This window comes from Cottoperca gobio, chromosome 14 (genome assembly GCF_900634415.1).
Source record: "Cottoperca gobio chromosome 14, fCotGob3.1, whole genome shotgun sequence".
Classification (NCBI taxonomy): Eukaryota; Metazoa; Chordata; class Actinopteri; order Perciformes; family Bovichtidae; genus Cottoperca; species Cottoperca gobio.
In genome coordinates, this window is record NC_041368.1 from 11,411,316 (window position 1) to 11,431,188 (window position 19,873).

The following is a 19,873-nucleotide window of genomic DNA, read 5'->3' on the forward strand; positions in this document are numbered from 1 at the left end:
ACTGACTCTGAACGCTGTATGATTGTTTGTGTCAGATGTTGTGGCTCCACCATCTCAGGAACAGCTGCCCTCGAGGGTTTTTCACACACTAGGATGTTTAGAATTGACAATTGACAGGGGCAGTTGTGTGAGTCTGAACAAGGTGTCAATGAGTGCCAGAGAATGAACCTACTTATTCAAGCTAACAGCAATCAGTAAGTGCAACAGCTGTGTGACATCTTTTTTTTTGCATTGTCGAACTGTCGAGAATAAAGTTGAACTTTCAGTATATGCACCAACACTAGTAGTTTGATTTATTCTCAACATTTGGACTTTATTCTCGAAATGGAAAGAAAACAAAAACATAGAAAAATACACCCTCCTCTCATTTTCTCCCCGTGTGCTTGTTCCTAATACTCTTCCGTAAGGGGGCTTCCACAGAAAGGTTTACTGTGAATTTTCCTTCCGAGAGCCTGACACATTCCAAGGTCTTCCAGAGAGTGGACCCTCGTCCAGGAAGGAGTTGCATCAACCTAGCAGTGTTCTTGGTTAGTTGGTGGCCGACCTGTTCGCAGCAACACTCCGCCACTTTGACATGTTCATGTTGACGTCCAGTATGGCCCCAGAGCCTGCTCTCCACGTGTTGATGCAATTGCTCTGCAGAATCAAGATGGCGAGCCCACCAGTCAGAGTGGTGGCTCCTGTGTAGGTCACCCAAGACCTTCCCATGGCGCTGATTTAAGCGTTCTTGTCCTGGAACACCGCCTCATGGTTTTTAGGGCTGCGAGGGAGAAGCTGAGGTGCTAAGGACCTGCAATATGTCCACAGAAACGCATGAACATCCTCCGCTACCAGGGCATATGGGACGATTTCAGTATGTGTTAATGGGTCAGTGGCAGGACAGTGCCATTGAACAGTGTCCTTGCCTCCAGCGGGATCTCTGCAGGTCCCCAGCATTGCATTTGACTTCATGGCCAGTGACTTTCATCTTTGTCTTTTCCCCTCTCACAATGATTACATTACAGGTCATTTAGCAGACGCTCTTATCCAGAGACGCCTTCGCTCTGTTTCCTGTAGGCCTACGTGGGCTTAGCTGCTAGCTCTCGATGTCTCACTCGTTGTTGGTTCAGGCTGTGGGACTCCCAGGTGGGTGGTGCAAACCTTGAGCCAATTTAAATACACACTGTTGGGGAATTCAAGGACAGTTTGACATCTGAGTTTCAAGAATCAGCTGCTAATGAAAGCTTTAAACCTCATCCTGCCAACTTATTTATCACACAAAGACTACCGACTGGTGTCCCCAAGAAGAAGAAACAACCATCATAGCAAACTATTAACTTATTTCTTACATTAAAAACATTTATGTAATCAATCTTAAAAAGTTAGTTAACTTGCTTATTGTGTAAAATGATAATAGACGGAGCACACGAGGAAATCTGTCTCCCCTGATAGTGTGACATACTTTAAATTATGACCCATGGTAGACATTTTATCTATCCATTTTATTTTATCTATTAAAAATGCAAAGGCAGAATTGGGTGCTTTTAACTGGGGTCCCTTAGGACCCTAATACAAATTGCAATTATAAAATAAAGCATATGCTGGACAAATATGAAAACATGTATACCTCTGGGGTCTGCGAGTACCACAGTTGCTACTTAGGGCTAATGCAGAAAACGTCAAGTGTCCTGAATGCACCATATCATTTAAAACAGGGTTGATTCTCATTTTGCAGTGAAACAAATGGAAACCAGTTTCTGCGTGGATGGCAACTCAAATTTAAAACTAGCAATGTGTATTTGGAAAATAGTTGGAGATGTGTAACGTTAGCACATATTTGATAGAAACCAATACGCAGGCTACACAATGTAAACGGGTACAACACTCAAGTTGGAAGAGTTCCTCTTAGTACAGTACAGTTCTCTGGTTGGGTGCACAAGCTCTAAACATTGTGTAGTGTTGTGTTCAATGTCCAGTGCTCGTAAAGATAAGAAGTGGTTTCTAGTTCAATTCACTGCCAAAGAGATAAATAGTAACAACGTATGTTTTTGAAACTGTGGCACTTTCTTAATACCAAACATTACTTAATACATATAAAAACACATTTGATAGTTTTCTTTTATTTAGACAACCCAAATAAAAGGCACATAACATTGCGCATGTTTATGTAATAATTTGACAAACATACATTTTAAAAAATGTAGGAATGTTTGACCTTTCTGCTAATCAGAAAGCCTAGCCTCTCGTATATACAAAATTACCATTGTTAATGTTCTAATACAAAAGATTTATAAAAAAAAGGTTATCTTATCTTTCACATCTATTGTAACTACCATATCCTTGGAACTAAAATAGTTTTGTACAAAGATATACATTCAACTGCTTTCACAAGGGTCCTGGAATTTCCAATTATTTCTTTTCCTAAAAAATAAAGAGATGTTCATCAATTCCACCAGAAATGTTCAGTTTATCACATTATTATTGTATCAAATTTGGCAAACAGGCTATCATAGTGTATCTACATAAATGTATAAGAACAAAGAAAAGGCTATACTAATATTTTGTTTTAAACAAACAAACAAAAAAAAAAAAACGTGGGGAAAAATGACAAACATGCATATTGCATTTTTCAGTTCAAACTGAATCAACACAGAGCTGCGACACTGTTGAGATAACATGGCATTCATCAAAAACATGTTCAACAGCTAGTGTTTTGGGAGTCATGCAACATCAATCTTGTCCCATTATTTTTAATGGACACAAACTTGCATTTTTATCACTCAGATCTCAGCCAGAGACTGAATTTGACTTCAAAATGTAAAAGAGTACAGCATGTATGCCATTGCACAGTAAATGATTATTTAAATGGACGGCTGTGTTCAAAATCAATAATTCTTGGACTTTTTGTCCCCGATGGAAGTCAAGTCTTTTAACGAAACGATGCCAAATGATATAGGGAATCTAAAAAGGAACATGGAGAATGGAGAGTTTGAGATACATGGTAGATAGTCCATTTAAAAAAAAAAAAAAAAAGGAGCCTAGTTCATGCGTGGGCTTTTATGTGTGTTTCCTGAGTGAAGAGTCCTAGTATTATCTTGGTGAGATAACATAAATGATTGAAACAAAAGAAACTGTGTACAGAAGAGTCAGACAAGACTAATTAGTCACCATTATGATGACAGTAACAGCCTGAAAAAGCTTCACTACAAGGCCAGGCCTTTCCATGTTCAGCCACTAGATGGCCCTCAAGTGCAGGCTGGCTAACCAAAACACTTAAGACTCCAATTTGATCTTTGATAATACTGCTGTTCACCTGTATGTAGGATATGCTTTCAGTGCAAGACTCATTCCATTCTGACATCATGGAAAAAAATGAACACTACAAAAAAAAAAAGGCAGATAAAAACAAACCTTTGCGTTTTCATTCCGATAGAAAACAAAAAGCACAAACATTTCATTGTCAAGAGGACAGCGTCGATGATCTCCACTTGAATGACAAAAGCAAGAAATTAAAAATGCTGACAAGAAAATACATTACTATGTCAACTGTACAAGTTAGTCACTGTACCTCAAGAGCATACCTACTATCTGAGAAGAAAAAGCTAGAGCACTGTGAAAAAATAGTCTTCCATGCAAATGGAAGCTGCTGTCCCTTTTACTAGACTCATTTCCTATAACATTAAATAGTGATTAGCAGGCTATAATAAAAAATAAAAATAACAACAACATACAAAATAACACCCAGAGGCTTTGGGAGAGAACTTGTAAAAACACCAAAAACAGCAATTCATTGTTATTGCTTCAGTCCATTTCTCATCTCCCTTTTACAAAATCACTAGTGTGTCTTCACTACAGAGTCCTCGAGGGTGCTCGAGGAATCGTCTCCTCTCCTTTGTCATTATACAAATCACAGTTTCATCACTCTAACTGACTACTCTAAAGTCTTACGGTTGTCCTGATTTCAAGATAAATCCTACACGAATTCTACTCAAGTGTTCTGCATCTCATGTCAGTCACTTAACATTAGTTAGGATGCAGCTGTGACTTGGGGAGCTCCTACCAGCCACACAGCTCGTGTAAATATTCACTTCGGGATGAGTAAACATGGTTGATGGGGAGAAAGGACAGGAGTCTCTCGTTTCACTTCATTTTCCCTTTCTTTCTGGCCAGTTCAATGCCCTCTCTCCTTTCTACCAGGGTGGGGAAGAAGGCAAGACTTGGGACAGAAAAGGCATGCTATCCATGGACCTCATGGCGATGTTGAGCGGACCGGCCATATTCATGGGCATGGAGGTCGTTATAGCGACCGGGTGGGCGATATTCATGCCTCCCGAGTTAGAGATGTTGACAGAAGCGATGTTGACGGGGCCGGTGATGGTGACCGGGTGCTGGAGGCTGATTGGAGACGTGATGTTGACCGTGTTGGTGCTTATGTTCATTTGTGCGGCGATGGTGATGGGGTTGTGGGAGTGGCCTCGGTTCATCGCTGAGGTGATGGGGGAAGAAATGGTCACCGGTGTAGCTGAGGAAGAATTGCAGACTCCGTTACACTCTAGGAAAGCACAAGAAAGCGCATTTAGCTTTTGCTATGTTGCTACTTAATCATTGGTAGGAGATAAACGTATAGCTAAATGCGCCACACCCTCATCACTCCTACTGCAATCTAATGTGGTGAAAGATTTTAACATTACCAAAACATCATACTTTGTAATGCAACAACCAGAATGAGAGCAGGGTGATTGAACATGCAAGGCTTCATTAACATGAACGTTTTTATGGCTACTACAGCAGTAACACCAAAATGAGTAACGCCAAGATTGGTCAGTGTAATAGATGACGTTGTCTACATTAAAAATGCGTCATCAATATTTTCAACCTGTTTTTGTACTACACTGCAGCGCTGTGTACTGATGCCCTGCCTGTAGCTGCAGAGACGCAGCTACAGGTAAACAAAGTATCACTTTGAGAAAATGTTGGTTGATGGTGTGTGTGTGTGTGTGTGTGTGTGTGTGTGTGTGTGTGTTGGGCTTATCTAATTATTTTATTTCTGCCATTACCTTGGAGCACATTTCTGTGTAGGGACTGTAATATAAGTAAATAAGTATGAAGCATTTGTTTTTCTCCTCTCTTCCTTGTGTTGCACTTTGTTTAATATGCAGAACTTACTTTTTTGAGGGCTTTAATAGAAACCTTTTTTTTTTTAGAGTTGCACCACTGACTTAAATAATAAGGCCTCTTTTTAATTTATTTTGCATCATGTTGGAGTTGCCGGTTTAGTATATTGTTTACAGTTTGTGTTGCATTATACCATCGACATACAATTTGTCAAAGAATAATGAACTCAGATGTCATGGTCAGCTGGAGTTTTTGGAGGAAAATTAGTCGTTAGGATTAATTAAATAAAAGGATTAAGAAATAGTTGAAAAGATTTATTGATAGAAAATTAAGTTGTGAGTGGCAGCTCTAAAACTGATGCAGAAATGTTGAAGCAAAATTATGTTTAAAAAAAGATTCCACACGGCCATAACTTCATAAGTCTTGGAGATGGTTTTAAAATCCAGGGGAGATAATGGAGCGCGAGACTCGCATACAGATTGTTTACGATAAAAATAATTTGTGATTGGAACATTTTCAGGAATTGTCTCTTAACGGTTGAAGACTGTTGTGATGCGAGGGGTGTGAGACGTACCTTTGTTACAGGAGTTAAAGTTGGTCTGTCCGTGAGTCTTCAGATGGCTGGTGATGTAGGCTGCACTGAGCATCTTCCCACAGATGCTACAGGTGACCTTGCCTTCATGCCTGATCATGTGGGAACGGAGTCTGTCTTTGGTGGCGAAAGCAGAGGTGCAGGCCTGCAGCAGAAAGCAGACGGGGTCAAAGGTCGGTGGAGTGCAACAACAACAACATTATGAATAATGATAATCTGGAAGGGGACAGTAATGACTCTTACCGTAACTTGACATTTAAACGGTCTTTCTGAGGAATGCACATGCTTCACATGGCAGCTCAAGTGGTCTGGTCTAGATTAAAAGAACAAAACAACACATTAAATCTTTGGACTGATGCAGTAACAGAGCATGGCGTTTTAATTCCATACTTTCCTGCACAAAGTCGACAGCGTTTGATACTAGAAAAACGTATTTTAAAAAAAATAACTACAAAAGCGTTACAGGTCTTTGCCAATTCTAGATTCTTAGATTATAAATTAGAATTTTAGTGCCAACTATACTTTACTTGTGATTTGAGCAAACATACAGACATGAAGGTTGTTGGAAAACATACGAGTGCGTCTCATTTAGGCTCATTGACAAGGAGCTCCACATGTAAGTGCACAAAGTGAAACGCTAAATGTACAACTTTTCTATACATTGCAAGTGCAGAAGTGCAGAAGCATATGGATGTGCTCTGTTTGCTTTGATAATGAGGGGATGGGCACACAAAAAAATCCCTAAAATATCCGTCAATGGCGGTTAATTCTCCATGATCAATCATGCGAGAATTAGTTTGACCTAGTTTCAAAAACGCACCACACAGAGATGGTCAATTTGTACACTTCCCCCTTGTTTTTCTCCATGAATTATTTTTCCTTCAGCGTTGGCGTTAGTTACAGAAATATGCAGAAAATGTTTTTGAGAATTTACAGGAATTTGAATCGGTAGTTTCCTGAAATCCTAGACTGAGTTGCACAATATCTCTCTGAAGATTGGGAAGAGACTATGTTCGCCACAAAGTTAATTCAACTTCATTAATGCAATATGGGGAATATTGTGTTTATCAGCAAACTGTGAGAAAGTATTAAACACATGTTTACAGTCATGGAAACATGTGAGGAAATGGGCCTGAACAACCATGGCTCTAAATGATCTTTTAGATTGTCAATATAAAACAACATATCACTTGAACATGAACTTTGCATTATGGAAAATGTTTGATAACACCATCACATTTACTTCTTTCACCAATTTGTCATCAACATGTAACGTACCTTATACACATTCAAACGTGGGCATTAGGTGTCCTGACAATAACAGGTGGTGTTTACTTGAATTGAATCTTTACACAGATGTTGCTGTTAAACTGAAGGTTCAAAACAACAATAACAAACATTGTTGACTACACATTCCTCAGAGTTCAGCAGTATACTTTACTGTTCACCACATATTGGCAGTTGCAAGAAAAAGGTCTTTGCCTCTTGACCTTTACAGTGAAACTCTAGCATTCACAAATTCTTCTTGGCACTGATCCTCCTCCGTCAGCTTGTTGTTCCAGTGAAGCTGTGAGCTGAATCATGTTAGAAGTGCCATAATGGAGTGAGTAAGGGCTACAGACTTGGCAGCTGCTCCCAAACCGGAAAGTTTCAGCTGCTGGATCTTCCCTTTTTTTTTTATATATACAAATGAGGAGTCAAGTAGAATCTCTTCAGTCGTGCCATGAACCGGAATCAGGTTTTCACCCCCCCCCCCCCCCCTTTATTTTTGGTCCACTGACAGGGAGAGCAGACTCCAGACAGTGCCTGCCTACAAATCTTGCTGAGTGGCAGTGACTCAGTGCCCTGTTATTCAGTCCCCATTCTCACTTTCCAGTACGTTGATGAATCCCTAACCCCACGTCACTCTGTTGGAGGCATGCCTGAAACTGCCCTACACAGCACAGTGCTAATGTTACAGTTTGGCTCGGGTTCACTGCTCATGTTTTTGTTCAAGTTGTGTTGCAGCTCAGAACTCTTCTTTTACAATCTCTACTCACTCTGTGCTGATATTTTGGTTTGTTAAAAGTGTTTTTATATTGATCAAATCTAAAAAATGAAAAAAGCCACCACGAAACCACCTTAAGCTAAATATGCATCCACTACGTACTAAATGTGTTGACCTGAACGTTAGTGCACGGTTCACTGAATTCCCAGGGGGAAGAGAGTCTGTGACATGCTGGCGGGAACAGCAAAGTGACAAGTGACGCCTCCCCCTCCCTCGATAGTCTACCATTGGTGCTCTCCTAAGTGCGACTGTTTGAACATGTGGTTGAAATGGCGTGGGGGTCAATACAAGTACAAATCTAAACTGCTTAGCACATTTCTAAATATGAAAAACACAGCCACGGGGGAAGCTACATGTACACAGTACACGGCCATACAATCATCCCTCTATATGAAATCCCGGGGCGTCTGACTAATCCAAACATAGCTGGCTGAATCTCTCACAAACAAGTCATGGGTTGCTCCAAGCAATAGAGTCGCTTTTCAGTTAATTTTTGGTAAAGAAGTAGCACCTGGCGATTGCTTTCTTTAACAAATCCTCTCTTTGTATTGAATGTCAAAAACATTCTCATGAACTGCAAACATGAGATGGTAATTTTAGACTCCTACACTTCAGTCTAGCAAATATGTTTTTCTTACTTGAAAATAGAGCAAAAAGCAAAAAAATTAATTTAGTGACTAAAGTTAAAAAAAAAAGTGTTTTTTTTTAGAATTTATCATCGTATTATTTTTAAATTCCAGGCAGACAAGTCAAGACTTCTCTATTTGACCCTGGAATGTAACCAACAGAGGGTGAAATTACTCTCTGTCCCTACTCGCATTAGAATAAATTAGATCTCAGAAGCATACTTCCTGTTTACAATAGCTTGTTACATGTTGATTGAAAGCATATGAAGTAGAGCAGTTGTGAAAACACTTATTTTTTTGCATTTGCCCCCATTTTCTCAATTTAGAATGAGCTATTGTCACTGTGAATTGTCCCCATTTTTGCTAATCCTATTGCCTACCAAACACCTCCTCTGAAACACATACAGAAGAGTTTCACTGGGACATCATTACTTGCACTCAAGAGATTCACTCACGAGATTCACTCACAGGCCTAGACACTCTCACTTTAGACACATCCGAAACAAACGAGCGGCCAATGCAGCGACAAGGACCTGACACCCAGCCGGCCTCCCGCTGGACACTTCCAGTTATGTTTATGGGAGTCCCAGGATGCAATGGGCCTATCTCAAGGAGCAGGTTTACTGAATTAGTTGGATAACTGCAGTAATTAAGTTAAAAACAGTTGCTTCAGTTATTGCTCCAATTAAGTTCTCTATTAAATAACTAATCCTGGACGGCCGGACTTGCCCTGAAAACAAATAATAAAAACAGTTTTATAGCTATTCACTGACAGATATTAGTGTACATTTAGGACACCTAAACTCTATTTCAAATGCAGGTTTAGGAACTAACTGTCATGTTATTTGTTTTAACCATTATGCTACAGGTCTTAGAGGGAACATAAGAACTTATTCCACCACCTCAAGAGCTATATGAGGAATGTACAAAGATATTTGAAACGGGTAATGCTATCTCCCCATGAAATCTGTTGCCAGCACTTAACGGCCGTCCCTCGCTCAGGGTTTGCCGGACTGTCAGGCAGCATGCAGGAAAAATGTCTTCACATTAGACATGTACAATAATTTCACCCTTTTCTCCCCATTTTGTACCGATAGTTTCAAAATATTGTTGAATGTAACCTTTCGGGAAGACATAGCATTGGAGAGCTATTGAATTACTAAGTTGTGGAAATGTTTTAAGACTTTTGAAGGATTGATTGAAGACATTTTAATATCAATGAAGGCCTTATTTTTTAGATTAATTAATTCAATGCCTTTTAAGACTATTTTATGGATCCTAAGGTTGTTCCTTCACAGCTTATTTAGTCTACTTCACTCACGCTGAAGCACTTCCACACCAACGATATGCGTGTGTGCGTTGCTGTGACGTTACCGTGTGTGTGTGTGTGTTGCTGTGACGTTACAGCCTGAGCTGCTATGTGCGACGTAAATCCATTATGCGGCACGTGTGCAAATTTGACCGGGCAAAAATACAGATATACGAGACTGATCAGCCGGTCACGGTGAGCTCTCGATCTGTGCATCTCTATCAAAAAGGCTCCTTTTCGAACAATCTAATCAAAAAAAGCCAAAAAATGTCGTCCTTACCTGGAAAAGCCTTTCCCACACACAGAGCAAACATAGGGCTTGTGGACTCCACCGTCATGAGAGCGAACATGGTAGGTCATTCGGTCCTTTCTCTTAAAGCGTTGCTGGCAGATGGGGCACTCAAAAGGCTTCTCATCCGAATGGGACAGCTTGTGGCGATTCAGGTGGTAAACATCACGAAAGGCCTTGCCACACATCTCACAACCGTGGTTTTTCTTGACAGGTTTGGAGGGTTTCTTGGCGACATTTTGCTGCGGCATATTGCCCATTGCAGATGATGTCATGATACTCCCGCCTGAGGACACAGAGGTGGTTGCTGTGGAGAGGATGCCGGCCACCGTGGAGATGTAGGAAGGGTGGCCGTTGTGGTCTCGGGACATGGTGGAGATCATGGGTACCATGGTAGGGGCTGACTGGGCAGTCTTCTTTGGCCGGGACACCATCTTGATACCGGTGTGGCTGGACTCATGGCGTCGCAGGTGGTAGCTGTCACGGAAGGCCTTGTTGCAGTAGCCGCAGACGAACGGCGTTTTGCCTTTGTGTTCCTTCTTTATCACAGGCATTGGTGGCCGTGCACCTCCTCCGCTGGCCACATTGTCTTTAAGGAGATCAGCAGCGCTGGAAGGGGGCTTGTGGTCTATGTGAATGGGCATGATAGGCTTCTGGTCAATTTGTTCAACTCCTGCATTAAGAAGTGGCAGCAGGCTGTTTTGGGCCACATGGTGCTGGTGCTGGTGGTGGAGGGCTTCATTGGCCTGCTGATGAAACAAACGCAGCAAAGATAAATATTTGGTTGAAACATTTTATACGAACTTCAGGCTAATGATACTGAAGGTTGAACACAAAATGGATATTATATAGTCGAAAAAAAATGCGCATCAATATTGGGAATTGTAGTTTCAAAACAGTTAGATTACCCCACTCCTACTGTATTATTGCTTTGCAAAGCCTGCAAAAGAATTACCATGATAAACCAAAAGTGTTACCGACAGTCATACCACCACTGGAAATGTGTCAGGCGTCCAAGAAAACAACAAAGGTTAGTAAGAGGTTACAGGATACAAAATGGGAGGTGGATCTGTTATTACTGAGGTTGACGCAGCACAGTGCACAAGAATCAAAATATACAAGATGAAAAACGATCCCATCATGACGGTGCTGAATTATCATGTGACTGCAAAGCAAGCATACCTAAATAGAGGCAAAGCAGAGACCAGTGCTTTGAAGAGCAGGCCATTAGCTTAGCTAAGGAGCTCAGTTAGAGGGCATGGGGAAGTCAAGGAGTGAAGTGCGTGCGTACACACATGTACTTTCCTTGGAGTTGGTCAGTTTAGGTTATCATGCTCTAACCAATGTTTCAAAGTGAGCTTAAATTAGGGCTGTCGTGATATCAGATTTTTACTACACAATAATCGTGGCCAAAATAATAAAAAAATAACACAATTATCATGATATCTACAGAATCTTTTTTTTATATACAATTGATCCTTCACTTTTTAACGTTTATGTTGCATATTTTAGTTTTTTGTAGCGAGGTGAAGAGAGAGTCTGTAACCATAACTGTACAAAAGCTAAATTTAAGAGGTGCTGGATTATAACTATTATTATAAAATATCACAGGTTATTGTGACTAGTCTATATCTACATTTGGTCAAAACTGTTAGTTAACCCCCCCCCCCCTTTAGAAAATGCCTTGGATTCCTGTTGACCAGCGTCCATCGTAATTAACAGAAGCAGTCGCAGCCACGCTATCAGCTTGGACGGATGTTTATGCTAATTCATTTCTGTTGATTCATCATCCATGGTTCTTGATAAACTTGTAAAGAGCAGCATTTTCTTCCATATCGAAACATAAATATTATATCACAGTTAATGCTGTTGCTTTTGGTAAACGGTCAAGACAACTGCGTTGAGAAACACCAGCAAGAAAGGGCAAGGTGAAAAGCTTGACCTTTCCCTTTGAGGTTCAATCATCCATCCATCCAAGAGGAGGCAGGGGACAGAAAAGAAAAATGAACCACACAGTGTCCTCCTTATGTCATCCAGCCTATTGTGAGAGACACAAATCTGAGCAGTGATGCCTCAGCAGGGGATCTTTGTATGCTCATCTTCATTGATTTGGATCATCTATTCATGAGACGGGCACATTGTTTATCCACACACACACACTACTCAACCAAACTAGCCGCCATTCCCTCATAAGCAAAGGGACCTGGGAACTCTTAGAGAATGCCACCAAGCCCACCCATCCATTTGTCTAAGCACCTGCTCACACTTGCCACCTTCCAGGATTAGTCATCACCATCATGCCAATGCTAACCCGTACGCTGGCACACCAGGGGTGGGGGGAGCTTTATGTTTGGGTGGGGTGGGGGGATACCAGCCGGGAACCCCCTTTGTGAAGCTTGTGAACAGCAGACATAGCCACTGCAGACAGCCCGCCTCTATACAGAGGTGCAGGGCCTGTAAGCTGCTGTGCCTTCATGCAGCTCTGACCATTTTGACACAAATGTGCTCTGACAACTGGGGCTGCTCCCTCATAAATAACATCAAAATGGAGGGAGTGTCCTGATGGCTCCACGGGCCACTGTAGACTTGAATTGAGTCGGATTATGCACTTGTCTTTCTTCAATCTTTTGTTATGCACTCAACAGCTGCTTACAGAAATCCCAATTTTTTTTACAAAACAAACAAAAGCTATAATTGATCAAATGAAAAAATGGAGGGAAGGAGGAGAGCGCATATTGCAGAAAACAAGATAGAATTTGTTTTGTTCTGGTACATGTAGCCCTCTCTTCAAGTCTAGGAGTTTCTTCTTCACTTGTTTACAAGTTCTTAAATATTTGGCTGTTACCCAGTATGCCGAGTTGACACAACATCGCTTTTGTAATATTTGTAAACCTTCTGGATTTTTTCATAGCCTTTAAAAGCTATATATGTTCATACACTGCAGGGATTCTGTGCTTTGCTTGCTTATGTTGTAGGTTGCAAGTTGAGGTATTTAAAAATTCTGCTAGGAGTGAGCAGCGTGTTTCAGAGGAGGTTTTCATATATTCATTCTTTCACTTGGGCTGCATCATGTAAAAGGGATGATATAGTCCATTTCTAAGCAACTCTCCGTGTTATCCTTCAAGCAAAAACCTGAAATCAATGAGCCAAAACATCTGATAGCAAACAGTCCTGTCGAGAACAAGGAAACGGCTGTGATATGTTATGTGGTTTAAATTGTATACAAATTAAACATATTACCTGGGAGCACAAAGAGCTCTATTGATTCAAGGTTTGACTCAAATTTAATTTCTTAAATGTGGCCACAACTGTGATTTTATAAAGAGGTACTGTATCTGACAAAAGACCCAGATGGAAGGTAACATTAAAAATGCTAACTCACTAGCTAATATACAGTAGCCTACAGCTCTGATGTAGCAAATACATGGAACAGACTTAGTGGTTGTTTTTAATAACTCAAAGGTTCTCCGTTTGCCAGTGTAATCACAGCTGTTACAGAAAGCACTATGTGGTGTATTGGCAAGAATCTTGCAATAAGATACTATTTTTTTTTCATCATCTTATTTTATTTATTTATTTAGTACAGAGAACACACCCATATGCATAAAATCTGACTACATTTTGTTTTGTACTGCAATCAGAACAGTGCGATCTGCATTTGCATTCATCAGTCCCTGTAACTTCCATCATCAGAGCACTACTGTGTGCCACAAACCTTTGCTTGTAAACTATTAACCAAAAATCTCGTTTTTTTTTTAATATATATATATATATATATATATATATATAATCGATACAGTATCTCAAATCAGAATATTCCGATAAGAGTGTGTTGATATTATCTTACACCTCAAAAAAATAAAAATAAACACAGTATAAACTAACACCTGGCGAGTGGTCTTTGTAACAGTGATGTAAAAAAAAATGACCCGTCACCCATAACCTGTGCTACGTAATAATGCTCACGAGCATTAGCTCTTGTTTGGCCAAAGGCATTATTACTACAATTCTGAAAGGTAATAGAATTGTTGTTTCGACGCTGACATTTTTGCCGGTCTTAAAAGCACATGTGTGTCTGATAACTGATTAAAAACAACTGCATTTCATTTAGGCGATCTTGTTCCAGGGCTCTGGGATTGTGCATGCTGGCTCACTGGGACACTTTTTTGAGCCATGTCAAAATGTATGCCTCAAAAAAGATCTATTGTTTAAAAACATGCAGACAAACTGTTGAGCCTACATAAAGCCTTTACTGGGACTTAAACCCAAAGATTACAACTGATGCTAAAGCTCCGTTCATTGATATATTTTATGAATAAAAGGGGGGGGGGGGGGGGGGGGGGGGGCTGCTTGTCATAATGGGCCTGTTTTAAGCAAAGTGAGCTTTAATAAAAACCCACTGTCAGCTACATACTTTGCACCAAATGGAAAACAGAAAGAGGAAACTACTAGTTGGTGAACAAGTCCAGCAAGGTAAAAGACAAATATTTTGTCTGGGGTTGGCGGAAAACAAACCAGAGCTAAAATATTTGCCTCATTCATCAGTTGGCTACAAACACAACTACAAATTAATGATAACATTGCTTCATGTCCAGTAGGCAAGTGTCTGCCATCACGTTAGCCATAACAACGCGGTGGTTGTGTATCTGTCAGCTTGCCTTAAAGCGTTTCTGCCCTAAATGGAAAAATGATTGATGCAAATGTCCAAAGTAATTGGAACACCTTTATTATATCAAATTAAACTGCACTGAATGAGAGTATCCAAAATGCAATTTTGTTTACATTTGGCCATTTGTTTACTGTATTAAGAAACGGATCTACACCAACACATCAACAAAATGGCTTCCAAATGCAAGGTGCATCACCAACAACTATTTTAAACTATGTTTACATGTTTTGCAGTCTCTTGTAAGGGCAATACTTACTTACTGACTTGAAATCATCGTACATGTTCAGTTTAATGTGTCCACCTGTTGAACGTCAATGTATTTAAAACATTTGGGAATCTGTCAGTCAAACGCCTCTGGAAAGAATAAATGTGTGGCACAATTTTTCTTCATGTTCTTATTGTCTATCAGTCTCCTGAGAAAGCCATAAAATGTTTCTGTTACTTTGCAGCATTGTGCATACAAAGCCAAACTGGTCTAAACAACATGATTCACTAGGGGTCTTAAATTGTAGCCCGACAGTTACTGAATTTTTAAAATATCGCACATAATTCAAAAACGGTAGAGGCAGCTGTACTGATGGTATTAGTCAAGCTCATTTACACAACAATATAGATCATTTAAAATGCCTGACAATATATTTAAACAAGAATATGTTAATCATCATCTTTTCATTTATACATACCACAGTAGAGGTAACACAGTGGAGTAATTTAAAACTACAAATGCGGCAAAGCACGTGTCAATCGATGGTAGTTGAATGAAATATTTCCCTCCATACGTCAAGTGCCCAAATGATTACGAAGCAGATTCGCATGAGAATTATAAAGCAACAGTGTGCGGTACATAATACAGGCAGGCCTTCTGGCTGGGTGCCAGATACTCCACAACAAGCAACACCACCCATCTGCCTTTTTCATCAGGAAGAAATAGTGCTCAAAAGATGTGAGTATGGGATCAGTCTCTGAGAGAAGAGCATAATGCTACCAATACCACAAGAAAGGTGATGCATCCTTAATATGCATCTAAACCTTATTACAAATATAATAAAAAGCAGTCGTGCTCTATTCATACTTTTTCTTTGTCTAATACTAAAGCAGGGCTGGTTTTTAAAACACTGGATAATAATGTTAACTTTGACCCTTATTTACATCTTTTAGAAGCATCTTAAGATGAGAAACCTAAAAGTTCTCCAACATATTGATGATGATTTAAGCTTCACTGTGGCACTACTACCTCCTCTTGTCTGCTTCTCCTGAGATTACGACCTGCTTGGTAATGATGGCACACATGAGCCCTTCAAGTTATTTGACTTTCATATGCCTCCTCTCTGGCATATGCCATCAGTGCTCCGTCTCAGCACCAGTTTCATTAACCTGGAGGTTGAACACGTTGGTTACAAAATATTAATACATGTTATTAGCTTGGCATTAGCAAGGGACTCAAACATAACAGTACTACCAACCAAGAACTCATGATACCTGACCCTTCTCCCAATAACACTGACTCATATGAAACTCATTACAATAATAATAATTTAAATTTGAGGATATGGACATAATAGTTTTCAAAAATAGAAAAAAAAAGGGTGAAAAAAGTATTTTTGTGAATGACACTGCACGGTTGCAAAGTTCATTGAGGAGGCTCTTCCCATGAGGAGTTTCACACACCCACTAAAATCCCACTGAGAGCATAACTTCATAGATAATACATCGAAAAATCCCTCGTAAGATTTGGATACCGACCAGAGACAGAAGAATGGCGATATACTTGTGATATGGGTTCATATCCTATTCAAAAAGCATTACAGTTAAACAATCGGATGCGCGGCAAAACATTACATCATTTGAAAAATACCCTCTCCATAAAGACTCGGGGTCTTGCGGGTTTTCACGTCCTCACTAGGCTTAATTCTTTTGGGCTAAGTGAGGCCATGGTAATAAGACATTTCATTCAATGTATTGAACAATAGCCTTCCATCTTGTACACATCGAAAGCCAGCAAACCGTGGCAGACATCAATCTCAACAGCAGTACTCACTTTCTTGCTGAAAATAGATTTATAAATTGCGTAATGTCGTTGCTAATTTAAAATCTGCTTCTTCGTTGCTAGTGTTAGCTGATGTTGTGTGCATACTTTGAATTCCTTTCCACCACGATCTTCCAGAAAAAATATCTAGTTAATAAACAGAACTGCACAGCGCCGCTTATAAAACCATGGGACACTAGTTTTGTAAGCATATTGCGACAGCCTCGCCCAAATTAAGCTGAATTAGCCAGTGAGTTTGATGAAGGCAGCCTAAACATCGTTAGCTAACTTGGCTAGTTACTGTCGAACCGGCTGAGGCAAGCGGAAAGTTCACCGCGGACTTGCAAATCGTCGTCAGTAAATCTCAGCATCCGATAACCTAAGTATACACGTGTACTAACGTCAACCAGTTTAAATCGAAATGATCTGGGATATTATGCGAGTTACAATGACAATATTCGCCGGCATTTCATCTGATTATCCGACGGCGTCCGATCAAAGCCCTCAGTCACGGGGGAAAAAACAGGTCTGTCTCGATTGTAACGGTGCAGTGGCGTCTCCAACCTTACTTCAAATCATCCCGCATGTTTCGCTGGCTTCGACTTGGCAAACAAACTTAAAAAAAGCCAAACGCTGTCGAGTTATTCAACATCAGTAATATAAGTATTGAAAAACAAGCCATATCTTTCAAACACACGTTGAGGAGAATTGATTTTTTGTTATAGCGTCATTCCCAAGCCTCACAGCTGGACGCCTGGATTCATATACCATTGTTTTGCTTGGTTACTTGATATTGGCATTACTCGTTTAAAAACTGGTTTAACCGCTAGGATATCCCGTGCTTACATCTTCTAAGGTTGTTTTACGAGCTATCCCAGTTTCCCTCCGAAAGAGTCAACTTACTTGAAAAAGAAACGTACTCCAGCTCGGCTCCATTTCCACACTTACTAATTCTGTAGGAAACCTTGTAGAAGCCTACAACAAAGCAACCAAACATGGCAGCTGAAACAACTTCCGGTAACCTCGAGGGCGGAACCATTCTACATACTATTTAGGGGTATGGGGGTGGGTGTTAAATTTAGTTTGTAAAACATGATTAGTGTAATCGATTGTAGGGCTCATAAAAGATGTACGAATAAATAAAGACTGCACATTTACTATGTATTATGAAATATAACTGTAAGGCATTATCGGAATAGTTTCTCTGCTATCACATAACTAATTTGACGTAGTTGGATTTCTAAACACCCCTCTGGATGGTTTGAGGCCGATACTGCGAGGGGCATTTGTTATAACAGTCGACCGCTGTCGCATGTGGTTGGGATATGAATGTGTTTCAGTTAAACATTCGTTTTTTTATAACAAATTGATCTGCAAAGCGGTTTATTCTGCATCACAACCATTTGCCCTTACTTCTTTAACACAATGAGAAGAGGTTCACTTCAAACGCAGTAAGAAATAGTCCGCATGCGCAGCAGTTTATTTTCATTCATGGGATGGGGATGAATGAAAACGACAGAACCCATAAATTGGACGAATTGCCTCCAGTGGACCAAAATAACACACATTCAGTCTACTCAGTGACTGTGAATAAACTACTACAACTACCATCTTAAATTGCTGGTCCATGTTTTATGGGATTATTTTCTGCAGAATTTGAGCAATTGTGACAATTACATATGGGTGAATACACTACTTTAAATTAAGATAATTGTTACCAGTGGTGGACAGTTACTAAATATATTTACTCAAGTGGGCTACAGTACTTACAATGTTCAGGTTCTTGTACTTTATTTGACTGATTCAATTTCCTGCTACTTTATATATCTTTACTTCACTATAATACGGAGGCTCATATTGTACTTTTTACTCCACTACATTTATTTCATAACTCTTGTTACTTCGAGATTCAGATTGATAATACAAAATATTATCAACATGTATTTTACTTAGAGTATTTCTACACTGTGGTATTACTACTTTGAAGTACTTTTTAAGTAAAAAACCTGAGTAGACTACTTTGTCGACCACTGATTGTCACACATTGTTGGCGTAGCCAAAGCTATATGTTAAGGCTGCTGAATTATTAAAAGTGAAAGTGGAGTTAAAAGATAGAAAAAAAATTCTACATCACCTCAAGATCTGAAAATTTGACTTGACACTTTCTGAAACGCTCACCAATATACAAAGCAATGTCAGCATTCTTTTTTCCCAAAGGAATTATATGTGTGTTTAGTCATCAGTCTTCTTTGAACCAAATGCAGATTTGTCCTTTACTGTGATATAGCCTATCATTCATCATCAAGCTGTATAACCAATAATGACTCAACCGGAAGAGTGGAAATTTGCATTTGTATCATCATGATGTTTTTGTACCCGGCTCAAAGATGTTTCACACATTGGACTTTAATTTAGTAATTTTCCAGAAGGAAACATGTGATATATTACTGTGAATTAACAATAAATAACTGATGTATCTGTTGGAGTTACTATATGCATCATGCAGGCAGACAATATTAGGAACACAGGAGGCCTAGTCTGTTTTCAAATGACACCTTCAACCTTGTAGGACAGAGTGTGGGGTTACAAGAACAGTAAGTAATGCCAGATGACTGTCATAAGCATCAATGGCTGTCCTATAGGCTCAGATAACATTCCAACATCTTTCATTTACATCTGGCTAGGCACATTCTGTATGTAAGATATGGCCTTTTGTCCTTTTCTTATTCCATATTTGCTGAAAAATATCTTAATGAACTTAAAAAATAAACTGTACTATTCAGCTAATAATGAGCCCATTTGAATCCAGTAATCAGGTTCAAGGCAGTAAAAGAATGTTGTTTAAAGCCAAAGTTGGGTGTCACCAAAGCAACATGGCTCTGATCGCTAAGCAGCACCAGCAATACACACAACAAACACTTATGCAAAAGTAGTATACAAAATAATGTAACATTTGTCCATTACAATTATTACAATATCGACTTATAGTACAATACATGGACATGACTGATCATTTTGATGTTATTGACTTATGTTATATGGATATGACCTTAATCATTTTTGCTGACCTCGATATTGACCGTTGTATTTAAGTGCTTGTTTGTTTACATTACTGTTGCCAACATTTTAGCCAACATGATGCCAGAATAAACAGCAGGGTTTTCCCTACCATTATAAGACTTGGGCATTGCACAGGCATTGCATATTTTTTGTTAACAGAG

General features: G+C 39.7%; 1 protein-coding gene across 2 annotated transcripts; it reads right to left on the reverse strand.

Moving 5' to 3' along the window:
• Positions 1-1,462: 1,462 nt before the first annotated feature.
• Positions 1,463-17,647, reverse strand: LOC115019191 (vascular endothelial zinc finger 1-like). Of its 2 annotated transcripts, none has more exons than XM_029448626.1 (5): positions 17,556-17,647; positions 9,949-10,706; positions 5,930-5,999; positions 5,669-5,831; positions 1,463-4,501 (listed from the first exon to the last, which is right to left on the reverse strand). In XM_029448626.1, the coding sequence occupies exons 1-5, from the start codon at positions 17,586-17,588 to the stop codon at positions 4,170-4,172; spliced, it is 1,356 nt and encodes a 451-aa protein (XP_029304486.1). In that variant the 5' UTR covers positions 17,589-17,647; the 3' UTR covers positions 1,463-4,169. The 2 variants fall into 2 exon arrangements, with proteins under 2 accessions (XP_029304486.1, XP_029304485.1); XM_029448625.1 differs by having other exon boundaries at positions 1,463-4,531.
• Positions 17,648-19,873: the final 2,226 nt, after the last annotated feature.

Coding starts and splice junctions, on each gene's coding strand:
- LOC115019191 (XM_029448625.1), bottom strand. CDS start 17,588: ATGGAGCCGAGCTGGAGTACGTTTCTTTTTCAA. Junction 5,832..5,929: donor CGTTTAAATGTCAAGTTACG/GTAAGAGTCATT, acceptor TTTCTGCTGCAG/GCCTGCACCTCTGCTTTCGC. Junction 4,532..5,668: donor CTTTAACTCCTGTAACAAAG/GTACGTCTCACA, acceptor GTGCTTTCCTAG/AGTGTAACGGAGTCTGCAAT.